General features: G+C 43.7%; 1 protein-coding gene across 3 annotated transcripts in view; it reads right to left on the bottom strand.

Moving 5' to 3' along the window:
- Positions 1-6,997: 6,997 nt before the first annotated feature.
- arap3 (ArfGAP with RhoGAP domain, ankyrin repeat and PH domain 3) overlaps positions 6,998-26,705 on the bottom strand; it is a 59,745-nt gene continuing 40,037 nt past the window's right edge. For 2 of the 3 annotated variants that reach the window (XM_090220028.1, XM_090220029.1), the window contains exons 22-32: positions 25,356-25,503; positions 20,716-20,784; positions 20,556-20,630; positions 17,084-17,201; positions 15,393-15,521; positions 15,070-15,206; positions 14,802-14,920; positions 14,141-14,204; positions 13,795-13,938; positions 9,673-9,711; positions 6,998-8,540 (exon numbers count right to left, since the gene is read on the bottom strand). In XM_090220028.1, coding sequence (XP_090076154.1) covers positions 8,073-8,540; positions 9,673-9,711; positions 13,795-13,938; positions 14,141-14,204; positions 14,802-14,920; positions 15,070-15,206; positions 15,393-15,521; positions 17,084-17,201; positions 20,556-20,630; positions 20,716-20,784; positions 25,356-25,503 — 1,510 coding nt within the window. In that variant the 3' untranslated portion in view covers positions 6,998-8,072. Of the gene's footprint in view, positions 8,541-9,672; positions 9,712-13,794; positions 13,939-14,140; positions 14,205-14,801; positions 14,921-15,069; positions 15,207-15,392; positions 15,522-15,801; positions 16,169-17,083; positions 17,202-20,555; positions 20,631-20,715; positions 20,785-25,355; positions 25,504-26,705 lie in introns of those variants that run through there. The other variant, XM_090220030.1, reaches the window with a different exon arrangement.

The following is a 26,705-nucleotide window of genomic DNA, read 5'->3' as shown; positions in this document are numbered from 1 at the left end:
CCAATGAGAGCAGTGGACCGCTGCCCAGCCACGCGAGCACCACTGTTGCTATCCATCCCTGGACCAAACACCAAGCCCACTTTACGTTAAACCTTTAAAGTTAAATGAAAGAAGAAGATGAGCAAATGACGGAGCGCTTAGCCCCGGAAGCAAGGGCACGCTCCAAAAAATAAATTAGTTTATCTTCTGTCCAAGACTCGGTCTATAAACCTATAGAACCGAATATGTCAAATAAAAAGGCATTTCTTATATATCGAAATGAAAGAAACATTTGATTTTGAAAATGTTGGAAAATGAGACTGTTTTCCAAGTTTTCGAACAAAACACAACATTTGCAGTAGAAAAATTAGATAGATTACGCACAGTGTTGCATGCAATCTTAAACATTCGCATTTTAGGGCTATAGCCTATCTAGCATCTAAAACAGAACAGGTTACTTCATCTTCACAATTTTCTCCACAAATCTACAGTCAACCCTGGATAATTAACATTCAAAACATGAAGGGCACAGCAGTAAAAATGTCTAGCGCATGGATTGGGCACATTTTTTAATTAAAGGGTTTTTAAAGACATCTTTATGAGACAGGCATACCAATATCCATTAATTATTCTATTTATTCCATTTCCAGGATCTCGCCTCTCCTTTGAAAAAGTGGATGGGGGCACTATTTAGAAATAGTTTGGCCAGGGACCTGCAGTGCCTTTCTCCTGACGGTATAATGAGGGTAGAGGGACAGTCATTTATAAATAATTACACAATGTTTAGAGTCTTCGGCCATGTATAATATATCAAAGCGATTATAAGGTGAATTGTTCCAATTGTAGGCGTTACGCGTCGCCCCTCACTTCTTTTCACTCCTTATACGCGTTGTCCCTCGTCCAAATTCGGGCTCCTCTGGGCTTTTGTCACCCATTTTTTCAGCCTGAGCCACTCTATTGGCGTTATTCTTATTCAAATAGTCTTAGCAGGAGCAAAACACCCCGGCTCTAAGGCATGCTCCTAGATTCTATATCTAAAATAATTTGAGCGTATTTGTTGGTCTAAATTCGGGCATGATAATTATTTATATTTGTGAAAGGCCGAAGTTGTGACACAGACTATTGATGATGTTGCCACACGCCGGAGGTTGGTTTATGAGGAACATAACATGTTAAACTCTTACAGACAAATCCCGTGCTCGGAAGTGCCAACCTACTGGGATTGGGATCGATTTTATTGTTACAATACCAAACAGTCAGTAATAACATCAAAGACGAGGAGCAGCTCGAAGGTGTATTTTTGTTTTAGGACATTAGTAGGTAGTCATGCTTTATTGCTCTTATAAAGTGATAAAAGTTAATATTTTTACAATATGACTTAGTTGGTTTGCCCTAGAAGTGTGAGCCTGCATGGAGACCAGGCTGGTTTTGCGGATAGGACAAGTCGTCTGGGTGGTAGAGAAAGCAGAGTTTTCTGCCCACACTTGAGAGAGGTTGCCTGGGTGATGCTGTGACAGGATTAGGCACAAGAGCACGAGATGTGATTACATTTCAATAGCAGAAACGCGTGAGAAAATAAAACAACCGAATTACCCAAAGTAGGGTCTCAAACTCAAGAAAATAATAGAAACAAATAAGAACGAAAAAGTTATTCCATTCAGAAAATAAAATCTATTCAATTGTATTATTAGACCACCCCTGTGATCAAATTGTTGAATTATTCGTTTTAATTTTAAATATTATAGCATGAATTATGTTGAATCAAACTGATTTATTAAAAGAGTAGGTTGTAATATCACATTTGCACGGCAGGTGCTAAACTCGAGGTTAGGAATAAATCAATTCCCTTTGCAAGGTGTTATACTGGTGAGGTCATAATACCTCTATTGACACTAGAGCAAAGGAAGTGTGGGGGGATAGACTCTCTCTATTCTCTAGCGGCATATTCCTCCATTTATTTCATATCTATTTATTCAACCTGAATTAAAATTCAATTTTGTATTTTTGCAAAAGCATTAATCCCCGGGTATTAACGCGATTAGTGTCTGCTAAAAGATCTTTGAGTCAGAAAGTCTGAACGGAGTTTTCAGATGTTAATCCGTTGTTTCATCCCTTCCCTTGGCGTTCAGGCAGGAGCCCAGGCGAGCAGAGCTTTTTTTCCCCCTTCTTGTTAAAAACTCAAGCAGGGCAGAATAGGGCCATTACTTTTCAATGGTAATTCATTCCTTAGTCCAGTGCTTCAATTGTACCCAGATACTACTCTCCACATCTCAAAGCTCCCCTTTCATCTTTGTAAAGGCATTAGCCAGAACTAGAGAACAAGAAAACAAGTCCCCTGCTTACAACCGTGATAGAAACAAACTTATTTGTAGCAAACTGTGGTGTCTTTCTATGGATTCACGGTTTCTTGGACGGTTCAGTTCCATTTTACACCCACTGTGTTCATTTCTAAATAAACAAATAAATACGTGTAATATTCTCCTGGGAAAAACCACAGCATTCCTACCCTTCCAAAGATCAGGCTGAATAATACCCCTAACCTTAAAATGAATGATATATTCCATGTAACATGCCTGGAGAACAGAGGAATGTTATAGAATAAACTCTAAAGAATGTTTATTTTTGATTTTTTTTTTCAGGTCCAATGTTAATTGGTGCACATCACAAATTAACACATAATTAGATGACTTTGGTCAAATAGGAGCGGCAGGTGGTTAGAGTGTTGGGCCAGTAACCGAAAGGTTGCTAGATCGAATCCCCGAGCTGACAAGGTAAAAATCTGTCGTTCTGCCCCTGAACAAGGCAGTTCCCCACTAGGCCGTCATTCTAAATGAGAGTTTGTTCTTAATTAACTGACTTCCCTAGTTAAATAAAGATAAAATGTGTCACATTTATTTATTTTGTTATAAGTAATTGTATTATTCTGTTGTAGAGAATGCTACTTTACCCACACAATCATTCAAACGTTACGTTTAATAGTACTTTTCTTTGTGCACATTTTCCAAATTAGAGTGAAAAACATTTTCTTCAAATTGATGGTCTTTCAATAAATGTTGATTGGTATTAGCATATATGAAAGCACATATAGTTCCCGACCAAAGCAAGACGCTCGGCACTGTTTTGCAGAGGCAAAACCTTGAAATGGGCATGCTGTCTGTGGGTGAATGTTGTTGTTTGCCTATGGGTAGCCTATGCACATGCATCCACCTTCCTCTATTTTACATGTTTTTATTTATTTAATCTTTATTTAACAAGGAAAGTCAGTTAAGAACACATTTTTATTTTCAATGACGGACAAACCCGAACGACGCTGGGCCAATTGTCCTCCGCCCTATGGGACTCCCAATCAGACCGCCGCTCCACCCGGGAGCCATCTTTAACCATACACCCGCTTGTTTGTGTTTTGGGAGAGAGTTAGCCAATCATGCTTCTATCTGTGATACCTGTCTTTTTGATTTGGGAATATTTTAGCTCAATTAGATTTCCAAACAGATGCTATTATTATAATGTAATGGAATCTCATTTAGGGCAATCTGAATGCTAATGGCGTGGCCTCATTGTGAAGCGGTTTCTAGACTGCAGCAGTTCGTGAACCTGCTGCTATCAATCACATGTTCTGGTCTAAATACAAGTCCTATTGCAGCCCTATTCACTTGTCTTCATTTATTTACACAAGTGCATAATTTACCTCTAGTTTACCCTGAATTAGGGTCCACAATGAGCATGGCGTCTCTAAACGCGTTCTAATTCTAAAGATCCATGGCAACGATTGAGCAGATTGAGGAAACGGGTTGCTGCAGGTTTAAACAGTGTTAAAAGAAGAACAAATATACAGCAATACATTACTGTGATGTAGAACCTGACCTCATCAGCAGAGTAAACACCACCGTATGGCCATAGGCCCCTGGAAGGGATGTGGGTCCCTAGAGCTGTTGGCAACACCACCTCTATGTGCTGTACACCCAGGAGACCGGCTTTCCATTATATAACAGCAGTTTATTATGCTCTGATTCTGAGTTGAATGGTGTGTTATCACCTTTTATATATGATTCTTCATACGATTCATCTGAATAATAATGGTGATCGTGGTTATAATATAGTAATAACAGTATACTAATATTTTTGCAGTTTCAACCCATATTTTCCATTCAACCCTTCCCTGTATGTTGACTGTTGACTATATCCCAATAAAAGTTTCAATATCACAACTCTTGGGGCCTGTCTAGTACCCTGAACTGGACTTCTCTGGTAAGGTTCTGATGCAGAGATGGCATCACTTGTGGCGTCTCAACTGAGCCATATGGTTTGGAGTGCAATAACTTGAAGCCGGTGCCAACAATGGAGTAATTGAGAAGGGGAAAGGGTCTGAGCTTGACTCGACAAAGCTGCAAAAACTCCCTCTTTCACTCTAATGAAGCTGTTGTCTGCTGAGTCTGTGTGGGGTTGGGGGGGGGGGGGGGGGGGGCAGGGGGACGTGATTTGTCATACAATCTGAAACTTTAGGAGGGCCGGAGAAAGCCCTCCTCTCCATATGTCTGCTTATTTTGCATCTGAAAGCTACTGGTTAAGAGAGAAGGGGAGAGAAGAGGAGAGATGGGGAGAGAAGAGGAGAGATGGGGAGAGAAGAGGAGAGGAGGGGAGAGAAGGGCAGTGGTGCCATTACAGCCAGAAGAGTCAACTGCCTCAGGCCCCACATCAAGCGACCTCATCAACTGGGCATAAAAATAATAAAACTAGTAGTCATTTATTTTATTTATCTGCTTGAGGCCCCCCCATGCTCCACTCGAGGCCTCCCCATGCTCCACTCGAGCCTCCCCCCCATGCTCCACTTGAGGTCCCCCCATGCTCCACTCGAGGTCCTCCCCATGCTCCACTCGAGGTCCTCCCCATGCTCCACTCGAGCCCCCCCCCATGCTCCACTCGAGGTCCTCCCCATGCTCCACTCGAGCCCCCCCCCATGCTCCACTCGAGGTCCCCCCCATGCTCCACTCGAGGTCCCCCCATGCTCCACTCGAGCCCCCCATGCTCCACTCGAGGCCCCCCCCCCATGCTCCACTCGAGGCCCCCCCCATGCTCCACTCGAGGTCCCCCCATGCTCCACTCGGCCCCCCCATGCTCTACTCGAGGCCCCCCCATGCTCCACTCGAGGCCCCCCCCCCCATGCTCCACTCGAGGTCCCCCCATGCTCCACTCGAGCCCCCCCCATGCTCCACTCGAGGTCCCCCCCATGCTCCACTCGAGGTCCCCCCCATGCTCCACTCGAGGTCCCCCATGCTCCACTCGAGCTCCCCATGCTCCACTCGAGGCCCCCCCCCATGCTCCACTCGAGGTCCCCCATGCTCCACTCGAGGCCCCCCCCCCATGCTCCACTCGAGGCCCCCCCATGCTCCATTCGAAACAGCAATGAGGTGATTTAGAGTGGGCAGAGAAAATGTTTTAAAATAAGGACGATTTAATTTGAACTAAAAAATGATTAGTCAAAAAGACAGGTGCTGCTGATAATACTGCCATCGTCGTGGAAACAGAACACATGTAGGTGCTGCTGATAATACTGCCATCGTCGTGGAAACAGAACACATGTAGGTGCTGCTGATAATACTGCCATCGTCGTGGAAACAGAACACATGTAGGTGCTGCTGATAATACTGCCATCGTCGTGGAAACAGAACACATGTAGGTGCTGCTGATAATACTGCCATCGTCGCGGAAACAGAACACATGTAGGTGCTGCTGATAATACTGCCATCGTCGTGGAAACAGAACACATGTAGGTGCTGCTGATAATACTGCCATCGTCGTGGAAACAGAACACATGTAGGTGCTGCTGATAATACTGCCATCGTCGTGGAAACAGAACACATGTAGGTGCTGCTGATAATACTGCCATCGTCGTGGAAACAGAACACATGTAGGTGCTGCTGATAATACTGCCATCGTCGTGGAAACAGAACACATGTATGTGCTGCTGCTGTCTGGCTAAAAAGAGTGATGTCATCAGATACGTAGGCTACAAATAGTAAAACCGATTCGCTCGGTTTTGCTCTCTGACGCTTTTTCTGGTGACAAATTCAAGTGGCTGAAACCAAGGAAAGATGGAAAACATCATGATTGGTTGTGTTCATGACACATTAAAAAAAAAGGTAAGACATTTTTACAGTTCAATTTACTATAAACCCCAATAAAACAAATTGTTCACGCACATAGGAGGGGTTTTAAACTGGCCTCTGCTAGGGGCGTTCAAATCATTAAGTCCGGCCTTGGAAATGTGGAGCGAGAGGGGGGGGGTGGTAGAAGTGTCGGCATCAGGGAGGGATACACTTTAAAAAAAATGTGTATCCATTCGAGCTTGAACAAATCTAAACCGGTATCGAGGATGGAAGTTGGAAATAAATATTTTAAAAGGAAAATTACCTTTGGCAACAAGTAATAAAGTGTAACATTCATTATTTATACCCGTCTTTGACCAGGAGGAAGATGACTGATAAGGAAAGCCTTCTACTTCCTGGTTTAGTTATTTGTTGAACCGTTTTCTAAATATAGAAATCTGTCTCAGGTTTGAAAAGGCTTCTCATTTCAGTGGTCAGCAGAAACAAACGGACGATGTACCGATGACAAAAAAAGGGCACTTGTTAACTAAATCTCCTCTTCTACCGACCTGGAAACCTCCTCAATAATTTATCATAACTTGTTTCTCTTTCATCTTAAACCCCACGCTAGATTAAAACAATCCACTAACAACAAGGCTGACTTTAAAAAGGAATGTGATTGGACAAAGAAGATATACAGAGAATGGTAATTCTTTAGCATGAGGTGTCACCATCAGGACAGTAAGAAGACCGAAGACCACAAAGAAATGAAATAACCATTACTCTGCGTTTAAACATCACTTACTCAGACACTAGTGCTGTGCTGCTTCATACTCTACTTGCATATACAAATAATGTGAAATTATAAAATCATTGAAATTATAATTCTCAATCGTAAAAAAGTAAAAAATTAAAAGAGATTGGACGCATCATAAAACTAAAAATATCATATTTAATATAGACCTTCATGTAGCGACGACACAGTGAAATGCTGCATAATGAATATTGAAAGGGTATAAGCACACAGAATAATGTACAATATTTACAGTAAGAATAAAACGAATGGAGGACAATGCAAGCAAATGCATTACAACACACTATAGACACTTGGCAAAGGCAGTCAAATTGTAATATCTTATTGTCTATTTAGATTGATGAAAAAGGGAGGATATCTTGAACATGGCATATTAACGTAAAAGCAATAGACTTAGTAGTGCAAACATGAAGAATATTAAAATGTAGTGCCACTAACAATCATTATATTTGGCTGTATTCACGTCATACAGTGGTGTATATAATACTCAGAATCCATTTGTACTATCTAAAAGACAGTGTGGCATACTGCCACCTTCTGGCCAGACAGTGTGGCATACTGCCACCTTCTGGCCAGACAGTGTGGCATACTGCCACCTTCTGGCCAGACAGTGTGGCATACTGCCACCTTCTGGCCAGACAGTGTCACAACACTCTGGAATATCTGGGGCTGTTTTGAAGCAAAACTCTGCTTTTTACTTTCACAGCTTTTATTAAAAAAATAAAAATAAAAACAAAGTTGATAAAATATTCTTGAAAATAAATTAATACATTAAGAGACTGTAACACATTTCTATTTAAAATCCAGTTGTTTAAAACTAAACCAGTGTAATGCCTAATGCATCACCACCAGACATGAGAGAAGCATCCATTTCTCTTCTCACTCTAGAGGTTTAGTAAACTATGAAAAAAAAACTATGAAAAAAGGCATCCCCCATAGTTCATAGCTTAAAGCAATTAGCAAGGATGTTATAATCCAATAAGCATCTTTCAAAATAAAACGGATCTGTACATACCAGTGATAGAACAGTACTAGTTTGTAGGATAAAACAAGTAAATGGTTATTCCTATCTGATTATGTATTTTTGACACACCACCCAAACAAATGGGTTGTGTCCGTACTCCCATGCTGTTACAGTCTTCTGTCTGTCTGGCCTGAGTCTACAATACAAGTGCACACATCTCTTCTTCTCCTCAGATGACGTTCTTCTCTCCTGGTGGTTTCTCCTCATTCTCTGTCTTCTTGGTGAAGACGGAGGACAGTTCCTGGAGGAGCAGCTCCTGAGAGGGGGTACAGGGCCTGTGCTGCTGCCTCCTCCTCCTCGGCACTGGCTGATTAGACTCCTGGAGGTTCTCTCTTTCACCCAGGACCAGGGTATCCAGAGAACCAGCAGGGGGCAGCAGACCCTCTCCTCCCAGTCCCAGAGAGTGAACCGGGTTGGGGCCGATCATGCGGTCCAGGGAGCCCGTCTTCCGAGGGCCCAGGATGAGGTTCAGGGGCCCGTCAGGGACCTCCTGGGTCTCTGAGGTGTTGTTGGAGAGGAAGCTGGTCTCCAGGGACTTGAGGACCTGCAGGCCGAAGTCTCCTACTTCCTCATACAGAGGCTCTGGGGGTTCTGGCTCTGGATGCTCCTCGAAGGAGTCCTGCTGCACCTTCATGGGCTGGGTAGAGGAGAGGGGGAGAAGAGGAGAGAGGAGAAGAGAGAAGGGAGAATGGAGGGAGGTAAGAAACACTGAATTTGAACCAAACCCTGAGTTCTTGGTATGTTTGATTATACACTACGTAAAGCTCTGGAAGGTCCAAGACAAATGCAGAAGTAAAACTATTATAATAATAAAGGGGTTGAGATGTAACTATCTGTTAGGAACTTTAGGTAGGTATTAAGGAGATGATCTGCCACTACAGTGACACAGAAAGACGTGTGGTTCATTTAAAATGGGACAAACATGGTAGGGAGTTACCCTTCTTCGACAACCACGTTAAAAACAACAGACTTCCTCTTATTAAGGTCTGGCCATTGTTCTAGAGCCTCAAGCAACAACCTCAAGACAATTAGTCAAAACACTGAGGGACAAAAGAAACATACAAGTAAAACAATTCCCATGTCAATACATTTGGGACTGGGGCTGGGTTAGTTCCAGTAGGTACACCAGTAGACTAATAGCCACAGCAGACTGTGTTCTGTAAAACACAAGAAGGTACTTCACCAAGCCTCCCAGACCTCCCCATCAAGGCAAAGGGTCACAGAACCAGAACAATACTGGAGAACAATATATCCTTCCCAGTCCATCCTGTTGTCAACACTTCAGAAATCCACATCAACATCCTGATGCTCTAATACCAGGAAGTCAGGGCTTCCATCAGGAAGTGAAGGCGTGGTTGAGTTAGATATAGTCCCTGTATAAACCAAGGGAATGTCTATACACAGACAGACAGAGAGAGGCTTTGGAGAAATGTTAGTTATGCAAGTTAGGAGAGCATTAAACAAGTCCAAAAGCAACCTTCAACATAAACATTATGTTCTATTCTCATCCGTAGCTTCTTGTTAGATGACAAGTAAACAAAAGTAACACATTTGACATTTTAGTAGTTTAGCAGTCACTCCAGAGATAGTCGCAGCAGTTCCTCACTTCCCATACTGGTCCCCCGTGGGAATCAAACCCACAACCCTGGTGTTGCAAAGCTCTATGCTCTACCAACTGAGCCCTCGGGAAGAAGTATGAACATTCAAAATGGCACGCAAAGCAAACATGCAACATTGAAATGACCGAGCACCAGGGTGTGAATACTTACAAAGAACATGGAGAGAGTCCTTCTAGCGTGAAGCTTTCGCTGCAGAGAAAGACAAAAAGATACCAGCGTACCCCGTGAAATACAGTCATTTAAGTGATGATGTCAGAGAAGCCGGTGTCTGGAGGATATATTGGCATGGGCGTTGTTGGGCCCGAGACTAAGTCAAGGTCGGCAAACCGTGCCAATATATCCTCCAATCACCGGCTTTTCTGACATCATCACTTTTATACAACGGGTTACCAACATATTACAATAATGAGTCACATATTTTCACTAAAAACTTTAATTTTCATTCGTTTATTCATACTATTTAATCCTTTCACAAGATATAGTCCCAACACAAATCTAGGGTTGATACCTAAGCCATTTGGATACATTTATTCATAAGAATGAGCTAATGATGCACGATTTCACCTGGTATTGGAAATGTGCACTTTTGTCAGGACACTGTTGTTCAGAGGAGCTAGCCAACAACACAGCTAAACACAATCACTTCAAATTGTAGCTGGAAAGACGGCAAATTAGCTGCTTTTTGTTTAGTTTGACCTGTTTTCCACTGACATTTCTTTGTATATGTACATAAAAATGCTGATTCATGATTTTGACTGGTTGAGAAAAGCTGCCTGCCTTTCTGCCTCTTCCGGACTCCCAACCCCGACACATTCATTTACTATGGGACAGCTGGAGATCTCATTTCAATATTGAAACAATGTTGCAAATGTCAGAGAGACAGACAGCAAGTTTTATAAAAATCTCCACTATTGAAAACAAAATGTTAGTCTAAAAGAAATTAGAGGTAATATGTAGATGCTTTTTACAGTGGAGATCAAGTTTATAAATTGTCTGGCTGGGCTGAGGAGACAGTGGATAGCGTAGTGAGATGAAACAGAGTAAATAGGCATTTCAACATCATAGTTTTAGCCGGTGGTAATTTGTGGAAAAGACACAGGCTGCAATGTGGTTTTAACCAATCAGCATCCAGGATTAGAACACCCGTTGTATAAACAGAGACCGTTTCCCTGACCCAGATTAAATCTATCGCTGGTCAAAAAAAAAAGGTGCTTTGCCTTGCTTTTTGCCCATAAGTAGTCTTAATCTGGGTCAGGGAAACAGGCCCATAGTGAATGCTATTCAGTATACTGATAGTATTTGAGGGATACTGAAGGATATGAAATAGTAAAAATACTATATACCAAAGAGTTACAGAAAGGGGAGACAGAAAGGGGAGACAGAAAGGGGAGACAGAAAGGGGAGACCGAAAGGAGCGATCTTGATACAAAAACAAGCTTTGTGTGTGAAGTAAACAACTTGGGCTAATGGAATCTTTCAAAGTTTAAAACATCAACCCAAATGTGCAGGCTCCCCACACTAGGTTCAATTGGCTAAAGGCTCCCCACACTAGGTTCAGTTGGCTAAAGGCTCGCCACACTAGGTTCAATTGGCTAAAGGCTCCCCACACTAGGTTCATTTGGCTAAAGGCTCGCCACACTAGGTTCAATTGGCTAAAGGCTCCCCACACTAGGTTCAGTTGGCTAAAGGCTCCCCACACTAGGTTCAATTGGCTAAAGGCTCCCCACACTAGGTTCATTTGGCTAAAGGCTCGCCACACTAGGTTCAGTTGGCTAAAGGCTCGCCACACTAGGTTCAGTTGGCTAAAGGCTCGCCACAGTAGGTTCAGTTGCCTAAAGGCTCCCCACACTAGGTTCAGTTGGCTAAAGGCTCCCCACACTAGGTTCAGTTGGCTAAAGGCTCGCCACACTAGGTTCAGTTGGCTAAATGCTCGCCACACTAGGTTCAGTTGGCTAAAGGCTCGCCACACTAGGTTCAGTTGGCTAAAGGCTCCCCACACTAGGTTCAATTGGCTAAAGGCTCCCCACTCTAGGTTCAGTTGGCTAAATGCTCGCCACACTAGGTTCAGTTGGATAAAGGCTCGCCACACTAGGTTCAGTTGGCTAAAGGCTCGCCACACTAGGTTCAGTTGGCTAAAGGCTCGCCACACTAGGTTCAGTTGGCTAAAGGCTCCCCACACTAGGTTCAGTTGGCTAAATGCTCCCCACACTAGGTTCAGTTGGCTAAAGGCTCCCCACACTAGGTTCAGTTGGCTAAAGGCTCGCCACACTAGGTTCAGTTGGCTAAAGGCTCGCCACACTAGGTTCAGTTGGCTAAAGGCTCCCCACACTAGGTTCAGTTGGCTAAAGGCTCCCCACACTAGATTCAGTTGGCTAAAGGCTCCCCACACTAGGTTCAGTTGGCTAAAGGCTCGCCACACTAGGTTCAGTTGGCTAAAGGCTCGCCACACTAGGTTCAGTTGGCTAAAGGCTCGCCACACTAGGTTCAGTTGGCTAAAGGCTCGCCACACTAGGTTCAGTTGGCTAAAGGCTCCCCACACTAGGTTCAGTTGGCTAAAGGCTCGCCACACTAGGTTCAGTTGGCTAAAGGCTCGCCACACTAGGTTCAGTTGGCTAAAGTCTCCCCACACTAGGTTCAATTGGCTAAAGGCTCCCCACTCTTGGTTCAGTTGGCTAAATGCTCGCCACACTAGGTTCAGTTGGATAAAGGCTCGCCACACTAGGTTCAGTTGGCTAAAGGCTCGCCACACTAGGTTCAGTTGGCTAAAGGCTCGCCACACTAGGTTCAGTTGGCTAAAGGCTCCCCACACTAGGTTCAGTTGGCTAAATGCTCCCCACACTAGGTTCAGTTGGCTAAAGGCTCCCCACACTAGGTTCAGTTGGCTAAAGGCTCCCCACACTAGGTTCAGTTGGCTAAAGGCTCGCCACACTAGGTTCAGTTGGCTAAAGGCTCGCCACACTAGGTTCAGTTGGCTAAAGGCTCCCCACACTCGGTTCAGTTGGCTAAAGGCTCCCCACACTAGATTCAGTTGGCTAAAGGCTCGCCACACTAGGTTCAGTTGGCTAAAGGCTCCCCACACTAGGTTCAGTTGGCTAAAGGCTCGCCACACTAGGTTCAGTTGGCTAAAGGCTCGCCACACTAGGTTCAGTTGGCTAAAGGCTCGCCACACTAGGTTCAGTTGGCTAAAGGCTCGCCACACTAGGTTCAGTTGGCTAAAGGCTCACCACACTAGGTTCAGTTGGCTAAAGGCTCCCCACACTAGGTTCAGTTGGCTAAAGGCTCGCCACACTAGGTTCAGTTGGCTAAAGGCTCCCCATACTAGGTTCAGTTGGCTAAAGGCTCCCCACACTAGGTTCAGTTGGCTAAAGGCTCGCCACACTAGGTTCAGTTGGCTAAAGGCTCGCCACACTAGGTTCAGTTGGCTAAAGGCTCCCCATACTAGGTTCAGTTGGCTAAAGGCTCCCCACACTAGGTTCAGTTGGCTAAAGGCTCCCCACACTAGGTTCAATTGGCTAAAGGCTCCCCACACTAGGTTCAATTGGCTAAAGGCTCCCCACACTAGGTTCAGTTAGTTAAAAGACCTTTGCTTGAAAAACGAGAAAAAAAGCAGGAATATTACTGTTTGTCTCTTTTGAGATGCCGTAGCAACAACATAATCAGTATACACTTCCTCAATATAGTCCCAATTAAATCAATAAATCTGTAATTCATTTGTTGTCTTTTTGCCAAGGAGGTCTAAGTTCCACAATTTCACATCTATGATGTTTGGTGCAGTTTTTCTCAAGTGAAAGAATTTACATGAAAACTAGTCATCTCTCATTGAATGACAACAAACACTTAATTGAAGTATCCCGTCCATAGTTCCCACTCCTACTAGGAATAGTACTGTTGACCAAACACCAATGAAGGGGCGTAGACTTCGACGACTAACGAACTTCCACTTGCCTCCAAAAAAAAAAAATAATTGTGCGCGAACAGGAAAAAAACCTTCTTAACACCAATACGAACCAAAACGCCACAAAATGTCATAATACATGAGCAAACTGGGAAGCATGCGAGAGGCTTGTATCCTGCAAAACCATACATAGTCGAGTGTAAACGTACCAGATTCTGATTGGATACGAGCATAGTCGAGTGTAAACGTACCAGAGTCTGATTGGATACGAGCATAGTCGAGTGTAAACATACCAGATTCTGATTGGATACGAGCATAGTCGAGTGTAAACGTACCAGATTCTGATTGGATACGAGCATAGTCGAGTGTAAACGTACCAGAGTCTGATTGGCTGACAGCATGGTAGAGTTGCTCTCATGTCCGTCCCCTCTGATTGGTACTAGGGGCATGGTCCCAAACTTCTGTTTGGAGATGTCTGAGGAGGAGTGACGCCTCAACACCGGAGGTCGGGGGTCATCATTCTGTTAAGAGGGGAAACGAGTGAATCCAAATGAATCAAAATAGAATTGAATGGATAAAATGAAACAGACAGAAGTACAAATCTAAAGAGTAGAGGTGTTACACCTACAAAAAGATGGGGGGAAGCACACTGTGAATCATTTAAAAGTGATACAACACAACCCATAGAGTTGGGTGGGGGGGGGGGATAGCTCCACAACATACCTGTGCTTTGAGGAAATTGGTGACCCAATCCCATAGGTCGGACTCACAAAAGCAACAAAGGTACCTGGGAGACACAAAAACACAAAAGCAGTGATTAGCTCTTAAAAAAGGGGAGGGGAAGGAGATCTCATTTAAAGGGGAGGAGAGAGGCAGATCTAAAACAAGACATTCCACCCTCCCTCCCTTAAACAACGTAGTTCACTAAAATAATATCATAACACCTGATGTCATGCAAAATCATTCACTACAATAAACAATGAGGAATGCTAAGAGGAATGCTAAGAGGTATGCTAAGAGGTATGCTAAGAGGAATGCTAAGAGGAATGCTAAGAGGAATGCTAAGAGGTATGCTAAGAGGAATGCTAAGAGGTATGCTAAGAGGTATGCTAAGAGGTATGCTAAGAGGAATGCTAAGAGGTATGCTAAGAGGAATGCTAAGAGGTATGCTAAGAGGTATGCTAAGAGGAATGCTAAGAGGAATGCTAAGAGGAATTTCAAATACGTGAGAAAACATGGTGTATGTCCTATAGGAACACGTTTCAATCTTATCCAATAGAAGTTGGATTCAAAATTTCCACACATCCTGTGCAATGACCCAAATAATGTGTAGCAAGATAGTGGTATTTCCTTTCATTGCCAGACAAGAGTTTAAAACACTTACAGTTGCTGTTTTTCCATCATGAGAGTAAAGCCCCATCTAGTGGGGGGTTTCAGCTTCTTTCGAATTCCCATGTAGATCTTCATAGATTTCAGAGGCCATTCCTTTTCAGGCTTGATGCTCTGAAATGACAGACATGTTATACAGTCAGAAAATATTTATAGGAAACACAAACGGACAATCACGGATCTACCTGCGACAACGACATCGAGTCCAAAGTAGCGCAGAGTTCCGACTTCAAGATGTGACCGTGACGTGAGAGCAGAAATACCTTTTTGTCCTTCAGCAGTAGCAGCTTGTGGTCTTTGATCTGAAAGGTGTGTTCCTGAAAGACTTTTCCGTGGAGGAGTTTAGGCGGCTCTTCACGACACTTCAGAACTCCCATCTTTATGATCTCACTCTTGTAGGCTGTGAATAGAACATCTCAATTGTAATCATACGGTCTCCAAATAATATGTCCCCGTAAGAGCAACAAGAAATTGGGCTGATTACAAATCGACGATCAAAAATCAAAAGAGGGTCAATTTGATTGTGATTGTTTGGATAGATAGACTCAAGCTAATGAGCTATTTCTCTGGTCTGTGCCGTATTCACCAGTGAGGATGTTGATGCCCTCTCCTTTGGGAACTCTCTTCACCACCAGGTAAGCTGAACTAGGATCAGCCATTTTACACCACTGTAGAGCCTGCTCCAGCACCTTCTCTTTGGGGTGTAGGGGCCGCTCTGTGGAAGACAGACAACAGTTTAACATTATATAACAACTATTCTGGGATAGCTTCTCTTTAGGGTGTAGGGGCCGCTCTGTGGAAGACAGACAACAGTTTAACATTATATAACAACTATTCTGGGATAGCTTCTCTTTAGGGTGTAGGGGCCGCTCTGTGGAAGACTAACATTATATAACAACTATTCTGGGATAGCTTCTCTTTAGGGTGTAGGGGCCGCTCTGTGGAAGACTAACATTATATAAGAACTATTCTGGGATAGCTTCTCTTTAGGGTGTAGGGGCCGCTCTGTGGAAGACTAACATTATATAACAACTATTCTGGGATAGCTTCTCTTTAGGGTGTAGGGGCCGCTCTGTGGAAGACTAACATTATATAACAACTATTCTGGGATAGCTTCTCTTTAGGGTGTAGGGGCCGCTCTGTGGAAGACTAACATTATATAACAACTATTCTGGGATAGCTTCTCTTTAGGGTGTAGGGGCCGCTCTGTGGAAGACAGACAACAGTTTAACATTATATAACAACTATTCTGGGATAGCTTCTCTTTAGGGTGTAGGGGCCGCTCTGTGGAAGACAGACAACAGTTTAACATTATATAACAACTATTCTGGGATACCTTCTCTTTAGGGTGTAGGGGCCGCTCTGTGGAAGACAAACATTATATAACAACTATTCTGGGATACCTTCTCTTTCAAACATGAAGACTTTCTCACAGTCCAGTTGTATTTCACAGAAGGTCATTCCAGGACATCAGACTGTATAGTTTCACTTCTGTTTTTTTACAGTGGTAGTTTTATTATTAGAGATAAGTGCTATTTTGAGCTGTTTTTAGACTTTCTATAGTATTTTCCAGTCAGAGAGAGATAAACATCATGCTCCTCACCCAGTCAGAGATAAACATCATGCCCCTCACCCAGTCAGAGATAGTAACATCATGCTTCTCACCCAGTCAGAGAGAGATAAACATCATGCCCCTCACCCAGTCAGAGATAGTAACATCATGCTTCTCACCCAGTCAGAGAGAGATAAACATCATGCCCCTCACCCAGTCAGAGATAGTAACATCATGCCCCTCACCCAGTCAGAGATAGTAACATCATGCCCCTCACCCAGTCAGAGATAGTAACATCATGCTCCTCACCCAGTCAGAGATAAACATCATGCCCCTCACCCAGTCAGAGATAGTAACATCATGCTTCTCACCCAGTCAGAGAGAGATAAACATCATGCCCCTCACCCAGTCAGAGATAATAACATCATGCCCCTCACCCAGTCAGAGATAGTAACATCATGCCCCTCACCCAGTCAGAGATAGTAACATCATGCTCCTCACCCAGTCAGAGATAGTAACATCATGCTCCTCACCCAGTCAGAGATAGTAACATCATGCCCCTCACCCAGTCAGAGATAGTAACATCATGCCCCTCACCCAGTCAGAGATAGTAACATCATGCTCCTCACCCAGTCAGAGATAGTAACATCATGCTCCTCACCCAGTCAGAGATAGTAACATCATGCCCCTCACCCAGTCAGAGATAGTAACATCATGCTCCTCACCCAGTTGTCCTTCCTCTATGGTCTCGAACGTCAGCCACACGTCCTTCTCCCCTGCTGGGATGTTCCTCATGTACAGGACCTGGTTAGTCAACTCCTCAGCACCCATGGTTGGAGATACCTACAGAGAACCAGAACATAGAGAGATACCTACAGATAACCAGACCGTAGAGAAATACCTACAGAGAAGCAGACCATAGAGAGATAGCTACAGAGAACCAGACCATAGAGGGATACCTACAGAGAACCAGACCATAGAGGGATACCTACAGAGAACCAGACCATAGAGGGATACCTACAGAGAACCAGAACGTAGAGAGATACCTACAGAGAACCAGACCATAGAGGGATACCTACAGAGAACCAGACCATAGAGGGATACCTACAGAGAACCAGACCATAGAGGGATACCTACAGAGAACCAGACCATAGAGGGATACCTACAGAGAACCAGACCATAGAGGGATACCTACAGAGAACCAGACCATAGAGGGATACCAACAGAGAACCAGACCATAAAGGGATACCTACAGAGAACCAGACCATAGAGGGATACCAAAAGAGAACCAGACCATAAAGGGATACCTACAGAGAACCAGAACATAGAGATACCTACAGAGAACCAGAACGTAGAGAGATACCTACAGAGAACCAGAACGTAGAGGGATACCTACAGAGAACCAGAACGTAGAGAGATACCTACAGCGAACCAGAACGTAGAGAGATACCTACAGAGAACCAGAACGTAGAGGGATACCTACAGAGAACCAGAACGTAGAGAGATACCTACAGAGAACCAGAACGTAGAGGGATACCTACAGAGAACCAGAACGTAGAGGGATACCTACAGAGAACCAGAACGTAGAGAGATACCTACAGAGAACCAGAACGTAGAGGGATACCTACAGAGAACCAGAACGTAGAGAGATACCTACAGAGAACCAGAACGTAGAGAGATACCTACAGAGAACCAGAACGTAGAGAAATACCTACAGAGAACCAGAACGTAGAGAGATACCTACAGAGAACCAGAACGTAGAGGGATACCTACAGAGAACCAGAACGTAGAGAGATACCTACAGAGAACCAGAACGTAGAGGGATACCTACAGAGAACCAGAACGTAGAGGGATACCTACAGAGAACCAGAACGTAGAGAGATACCTACAGAGAACCAGAACGTAGAGGGATACCTACAGAGAACCAGAACGTAGAGAGATACCTACAGAGAACTAGAACGTAGAGAGATACCTACAGAGAACCAGAACGTAGAGAGATACCTACAGAGAACCAGAACGTAGAGAAATACCTACAGAGAACCAGAACGTAGAGAGATACCTACAGAGAACTAGAACGTAGAGAGATACCTACAGAGAACCAGAACGTAGAGAGATACCTACAGAGAACCAGAACGTAGAGAGATACCTACAGAGAACCAGAACGTAGAGAGATACCTACAGAGAACCAGAACGTAGAGAGATACCTACAGAGAACCAGAACGTAGAGAGATACCTACAGAGAACCAGAACGTAGAGAGATACCTACAGAGAACCAGAACGTAGAGAGATACCTACAGAGAACCAGAACGTAGAGAGATACCTACAGAGAACCAGAACGTAGAGAGATACCTACAGAGAACCAGAACGTAGAGAGATACCTTTTCTTTCTTTATTTTATTTAACCTTTATTTAACCAGGTAGGCTAGTTGAGAACACCTTTATTTAACCAGGTAGGCTAGTTGAGAACACCTTTATTTAACCAGGTAGGCTAGTTGAGAACACCTTTATTTAACCAGGTAGGCTAGTTGAGAACAAGTTCTCATTTATAATTGCGACCTGGCCAAGATAAAGCAAAGCAGTTCGACACATACAACACAGAGTTACACGTGGAGTAAAACAAACATACAGTCAATAATACAGTAGAAAAATAAGTCTATATACAATGTGAGCAAATGAGGTGAGATAAGGGAGGTAAAAGGCAAAAAAAAGGCCATGGTGGCAAAGGTAAATAGAATATAGCAAGAAAAACACTGGAATGGTAGATTTTCAGTGGAAGAATGTGCAAAGTAGAAATATAAATAATGGGGTGCAAAGGAGCAAAATAAATAAATAAAATAAAGACAGTAGGGGAAGAGGTAGTTGTTTGGGCTAAATTATAGATGGGCTATGTACAGGTGTAGTAATCTGTGAGCTGCTCTGACAGCTGGTGCTTAAAGCTAGTGAGGGAGATAAGTGTTTCCAGTTTCAGAGATTTTTGTAGTTTGTTCCAGTCATTGGCAGCAGAAAACTGGAAGGAGAGGCGGCCAAAGGAAGAATTGGTTTTGGGGGTGACCAGAGAGATATACCCGCTGGAGCGTGTGCTACAGGTGGGTGCTGCTATTGTGACTAGCGAGCTGAGATAAGGGGGACTTTACCTAGCAGGGTCTTGTAAATGACCTGGAGCCAGTGGGTTTGGCGACGAGTACAGTGGGTTTGGCGACCGTACAGGTCGCAGTGGTGGTAGTATATGGGGCTTTGGTGACAAAACAGATGGCACTGTGATAGACTGCATCCAATGTATTGAGTAGGGTATTGAAGGCTATTTTGTAAATGACATCGCCGAAGTCGAAGTCAGAACCGTCCTGAGTAGAGATCCTTGACGGGCAGGCAGGTGCAGGCAGCGATCGGTTGAAAAGCATGCATTTAGTTTTGCATGGAACACATAAAAAAATGAATTTTTGATCGCAAGCTACTCCTAGGTGGGCTGCGAGCTCCTGGAAGGTGGGCTGCGAGCTCCTGGAAGGTGGGCTGCGAGCTCCTGGAAGGTGGGCTGCGAGCTCCTGGAAGGTGGGCTGCGAGCTCCTGGAAGGTGGGCTGCGAGCTCCTGGAAGGTGGGCTGCGAGCTCCTGGAAGGTGGGCTGCGAGCTCCTGGAAGGTGGGCTGCGAGCTCCTGGAAGGTGGGCTGCGAGCTCCTGGAAGGTGGGCTGCGAGCTCCTGGAAGGTGGGCTGCGAGCTCCTGGAAGGCGGGCTGCGAGCTCCTGGAAGGCGGGCTGCGAGCTCCTGGAAGGTGGGGCTGCGAGCTCCTGGAAGGTGGGCTGCGAGCTCCTGGAAGGTGGGCTGCGAGCTCCTGGAAGGTGGGGCTGCGAGCTCCTGGAAGGTGGGGCTGCGAGCTCCTGGAAGGTGGGCTGCGAGCTCCTGGAAGGTGGGCTGCGAGCTCCTGGAAGGTGGGCTGCGAGCTCCTGGAAGGTGGGCTGCGAGCTCCTGGAAGGTGGGGCTGCGAGCTCCTGGAAGGAAGCCCCTGTTCTAGAGAGACTCGTGGAGGGTGGGCTGCGAGCTACTGGAAGGAAGCCCCTGTTCTAGAGAGACTTGTGGAGGGTGGACTGCGAGCTACTGGAAGGAAGCCCCTGTTCTAGAGAGACTCGTGGAGGGTGGAGAGGCGCCACCGTGTGGCGAAATAATAACAGCACCTAAATCACAAGATAACCTGTCTCCACTTACCTTGAGAGTGATGCAGCAGTCTGCCATCTTCTTCTCCAGGTACACTTCAATGATCAGGTCACCTGCTTGGGACAGCTGCACAGACAGGACACTTATTACACACAACCAGAAAAAAAAACCAATGTGTTATAACCTTTTATGAATGATTCATAACATGTACCTGTGTGTCCTTCCAGGTGGTGATGAGGCTGAGCTCCAGTTCTATCTGGGTCTGTTGCTCCTCATCAATCTGAACAAAACACAATTAGACATTTGCTGATTATTCATTAGATTGTACAGAACAGATTGACCTGGACCATGTTCAGTAGGGCACACTGTAGCAAAACAATTTGCAATAGAATGTGAACATCTGTGTTCTGACTGGACAAGTTCAGGTAGATAGTACCTCCACGTTTCAATCCATTCAAAATGATTCCTACCTATGGAACACAACCCCGATTTCTAAGTGATGAATTTGAGCTTAGACCCTCTCTGGTTAGACTATACTCACATCAAGACAGACAGTTGTCTATGAGACACTACTCACATCAAAGATATACAGGTAGTTGTCTATGAGACACTACTCACATCAAGACAGACAGGTAGTTGTCTATGAGACACTACTCACATCAAAGACATACAGGTAGTTGTCTATGAGACACTACTCACATCAAAGATATACAGGTAGTTGTCTATGAGACACTAGTCACATCAAAGACATACAGGTAGTTGTCTATGAGACACTACTCACATCAAAGACATACAGGTAGTTGTCTATGAGACACTAGTCACATCAAAGACATACAGGTAGTTGTCTATGAGACACTAGTCACATCAAAGACATACAGGTAGTTGTCTATGAGACACTACTCACATCAAAGACATACAGGTAGTTGTCTATGAGACACTACTCACATCAAAGACATACAGGTAGTTGTCTATGAGACACTACTCACATCAAAGATATACAGGTAGTTGTCTATGAGACACTACTCACATCAAAGACATACAGGTAGTTGTCTATGAGACACTACTCACATCAAAGACATACAGGTAGTTGTCTATGAGACACTACTCACATCAAATACATACAGGTAGTTGTCTATGAGACACTAGTCACATCAAAGACATACAGGTAGTTGTCTATGAGACACTACTCACATCAAAGACATACAGGTAGTTGTCTATGAGACACTACTCACATCAAAGACATATAGGTAGTTGTCTATGAGACACTAGTCACATCAAAGACATACAGGTAGTTGTCTATGAGACACTACTCACATCAAAGATATACAGGTAGTTGTCTATGAGACACTACTCACATCAAAGACATACAGGTAGTTGTCTATGAGACACTACTCACATCAAAGATATACAGGTAGTTGTCTATGAGACACTAGTCACATCAAAGACATACAGGTAGTTGTCTATGAGACACTACTCACATCAAAGATATACAGGTAGTTGTCTATGAGACACTACTCACATCAAAGATATACAGGTAGTTGTCTATGAGACACTAGTAACATCAAGACAGACAGTTGTCTATGAGACACTACTCACATCAAAGACATACAGGTAGTTGTCTATGAGACACTACTCACATCAAAGATATACAGGTAGTTGTCTATGAGACACTACTCACATCAAAGATATACAGGTAGTTGTCTATGAGACACTAGTAACATCAAGACAGACAGTTGTCTATGAGACACTAGTAACATCAAAGATATACAGGTAGTTGTCTATGAGACACTAGTCACATCAAAGACATACAGGTAGTTGTCTATGAGACACTACTCACATCAAAGACATATAGGTAGTTGTCTATGAGACACTAGTCACATCAAAGATATACAGGTAGTTGTCTATGAGACACTAGTCACATCAAAGATATACAGGTAGTTGTCTATGAGACACTACTCACATCAAAGACATACAGGTAGTTGTCTATGAGACACTAGTCACATCAAAGATATACAGGTAGTTGTCTATGAGACACTAGTCACATCAAAGATATACAGGTAGTTGTCTATGAGACACTACTCACATCAAAGACATACAGGTAGTTGTCTATGAGACACTACTCACATCAAAGATATACAGGTAGTTGTCTATGAGACACTAGTCACATCAAAGACATACAGGTAGTTGTCTATGAGACACTACTCACATCAAAGACATATAGGTAGTTGTCTATGAGACACTAGTCACATCAAAGATATACAGGTAGTTGTCTATGAGACACTACTCACATCAAAGACATACAGGTAGTTGTCTATGAGACACTACTCACATCAAAGACATACAGGTAGTTGTCTATGAGACACTACTCACATCAAAGACATACAGGTAGTTGTCTATGAGACACTAGTCACATCAAAGATATACAGGTAGTTGTCTATGAGACACTACTCACATCAAAGACATACAGGTAGTTGTCTATGAGACACTACTCACATCAAAGACATACAGGTAGTTGTCTATGAGACACTACTCACATCAAAGACATACAGGTAGTTGTCTATGAGACACTACTCACATCAAAGATATACAGGTAGTTGTCTATGAGACACTACTCACATCAAAGACATACAGGTAGTTGTCTATGAGACACTACTCACATCAAAGACATACAGGTAGTTGTCTATGAGACACTACTCACATCAAAGACATACAGGTAGTTGTCTATGAGACACTACTCACATCAAAGACATACAGGTAGTTGTCTATGAGACACTACTCACATCAAAGACATACAGGTAGTTGTCTATGAGACACTACTCACATCAAAGACATACAGGTAGTTGTCTATGAGACACTAGTCACATCAAAGATATACAGGTAGTTGTCTATGAGACACTAGTCACATCAAAGATATACAGGTAGTTGTCTATGAGACACTACTCACATCAAAGATATATAGGTAGTTGTCTATGAGACACTACTCACATCAAGACAGACAGTTGTCTATGAGACACTACTCACATCAAAGACATACAGGTAGTTGTCTATGAGACACTACTCACATCAAGACAGACAGTTGTCTATGAGACACTACTCACATCAAAGACATACAGGTAGTTGTCTATGAGACACTACTCACATCAAAGATATACAGGTAGTTGTCTATGAGACACTACTCACATCAAAGATATACAGGTAGTTGTCTATGAGACACTACTCACATCAAAGATATACAGGTAGTTGTCTATGAGACACTACTCACATCAAAGATATACAGGTAGTTGTCTATGAGACACTACTCACATCAAAGACATACAGGTAGTTGTCTATGAGACACTACTCACATCAAAGATATACAGGTAGTTGTCTATGAGACACTACTCACATCAAAGATATACAGGTAGTTGTCTATGAGACACTAGTCACATCAAAGACATACAGGTAGTTGTCTATGAGACACTAGTCACATCAAAGACATACAGGTAGTTGTCTATGAGACACTAGTCACATCAAAGACATACAGGTAGTTGTCTATGAGACACTACTCACATCAAAGATATACAGGTAGTTGTCTATGAGACACTACTCACATCAAAGACATATAGGTAGTTGTCTATGAGACACTAGTCACATCAAAGACATACAGGTAGTTGTCTATGAGACACTACTCACATCAAAGATATATAGGTAGTTGTCTATGAGACACTACTCACATCAAAGATATACAGGTAGTTGTCTATGAGACACTAGTAACATCAAGACAGACAGTTGTCTATGAGACACTACTCACATCAAGACAGACAGTTGTCTATGAGACACTACTCACATCAAAGATATATAGGTAGTTGTCTATGAGACACTACTCACATCAAAGATATATAGGTAGTTGTCTATGAGACACTACTCACATCAAAGACATACAGGTAGTTGTCTATGAGACACTAGTCACATCAAAGACATACAGGTAGTTGTCTATGAGACACTAGTCACATCAAAGACATACAGGTAGTTGTCTATGAGACACTAGTCACATCAAAGATATACAGGTAGTTGTCTATGAGACACTACTCACATCAAAGACATACAGGTAGTTGTCTATGAGACACTACTCACATCAAAGACATATAGGTAGTTGTCTATGAGACACTACTCACATCAAAGACATACAGGTAGTTGTCTATGAGACACTACTCACATCAAAGATATACAGGTAGTTGTCTATGAGACACTAGTCACATCAAAGATATACAGGTAGTTGTCTATGAGACACTACTCACATCAAAGACATACAGGTAGTTGTCTATGAGACACTAGTCACATCAAAGACATACAGGTAGTTGTCTATGAGACACTACTCACATCAAAGACATACAGGTAGTTGTCTATGAGACACTAGTAACATCAAAGATATACAGGTAGTTGTCTATGAGACACTAGTCACATCAAAGATATACAGGTAGTTGTCTATGAGACACTACTCACATCAAAGATATACAGGTAGTTGTCTATGAGACACTACTCACATCAAAGATATACAGGTAGTTGTCTATGAGACACTACTCACATCAAAGATATACAGGTAGTTGTCTATGAGACACTAGTCACATCAAAGACATACAGGTAGTTGTCTATGAGACACTACTCACATCAAAGACATACAGGTAGTTGTCTATGAGACACTAGTCACATCAAAGACATACAGGTAGTTGTCTATGAGACACTAGTCACATCAAAGACATACAGGTAGTTGTCTATGAGACACTACTCACATCAAAGACATACAGGTAGTTGTCTATGAGACACTACTCACATCAAAGACATACAGGTAGTTGTCTATGAGACACTACTCACATCAAAGATATACAGGTAGTTGTCTATGAGGTCTTCAACGATCTTCACTTCGTGTTCTCCTTTCCCGTCTGTCTGGAAGAGGCTGGGGGCGAACAGCAGGGACAGGTTCTTGGTACACATCTGGTTCAGGTCTGCACACTTCTGAACCCTGGAACCAAGAGAGAGAGAGAGAACACATCTGAACCCTGGGACCGAGAGAGAGAGAACACTTCTGAACCCTGGGACCAAGAGAGAGAGAGAGAGAGAGAGAGAGAACACTTCTGAACCCTGGGACCAAGAGAGAGAGAGAGAGAGAGAGAGAGAGAGAGAATACTTCTGAACCCTGGGACCGAGAGAGAGAGAGAGAGAGAGAGAGAGAGACAGAGAGAGACAGAGAGAGACAGAGAGAGACAGAGAGAGACAGAGAGAGACAGAGAGAGAGACAGAGAGAGAGAGAGAGAGAACACTTCTGAACCCTGTGACTGAGAGAGAGAGAACACTTCTGAACCCTGGGACCAAGAGAGAGAGAGCGAGAGAGAACACTTCTGAACCCTGGGACCGAGAGAGAGAGAGCGAGAACACTTCTGAACCCTGGGACCAAGAGAGAGAGGGAGAGAGAGAACACTTCTGAACCCTGGGACCGAGAGAGAGAGAGCGAGAACACTTCTGAACCCTGGGACCAAGAGAGAGAGGGAGAGCGAGAACACTTCTGAACCCTGGGACCAAGAGAGAGAGAGAGAGAGAGAGAGAGAGAGAGAGAGAACACTTCTGAACCCTGGGACCAAGAGAGAGAGAACACTTCTGAACCCTGGGACCAAGAGAGAGAGAACACTTCTGAACCCTGAGACCAAGAGAGAGAGAGAGAGAGCGAGAACACTTCTGAACCCTGAGACCAAGAGAGAGAGAGAGAGAGAGAGAGAGAGAGAGAGATAGATAGAGAGAGAGAGAGAACACTTCTGAACCCTGAGACCGAGAGAGAGAGAGAGAGAGAGAGAGAGAGATAGAGAGAGAGAACACTTCTGAACCCTGAGACCGAGAGAGAGAGAGAGAGAGAGAGAGAGAGAGAGAGAGAGAACACTTCTGAACCCTGGGACCGAGAGAGAGAGAGAGAGCGAGAACACTTCTGAACCCTGAACCCTGGGACCGAGAGAGAGAGCGAGAGAGAGAGAGAGAGAGAGAGAGAACACTTCTGAACCCTGGGACCAAGGGAGAGAGGGAGAGAACAAATAACGGTAAAAAGTTGACAGTTGCCAACTTGCCAGTGAGGCTGTCTAAATATGAAAAAGTGTCCTGTTTCGGGTTGGGGTCAATTCCATTTGACTACAGGAAGTAACTCTGCTTAGTTGCTCAACTTTAAACCTGGTCCAGTTT

This window comes from Oncorhynchus mykiss, chromosome 25 (assembly GCF_057628025.1).
Source record: "Oncorhynchus mykiss isolate SJ-2025 chromosome 25, ASM5762802v1, whole genome shotgun sequence".
Classification (NCBI taxonomy): domain Eukaryota; kingdom Metazoa; phylum Chordata; class Actinopteri; order Salmoniformes; family Salmonidae; genus Oncorhynchus; species Oncorhynchus mykiss.
Note: the sequence above shows the minus strand (reverse complement) of the source record. Positions and strands in the feature narration are given on the sequence as shown.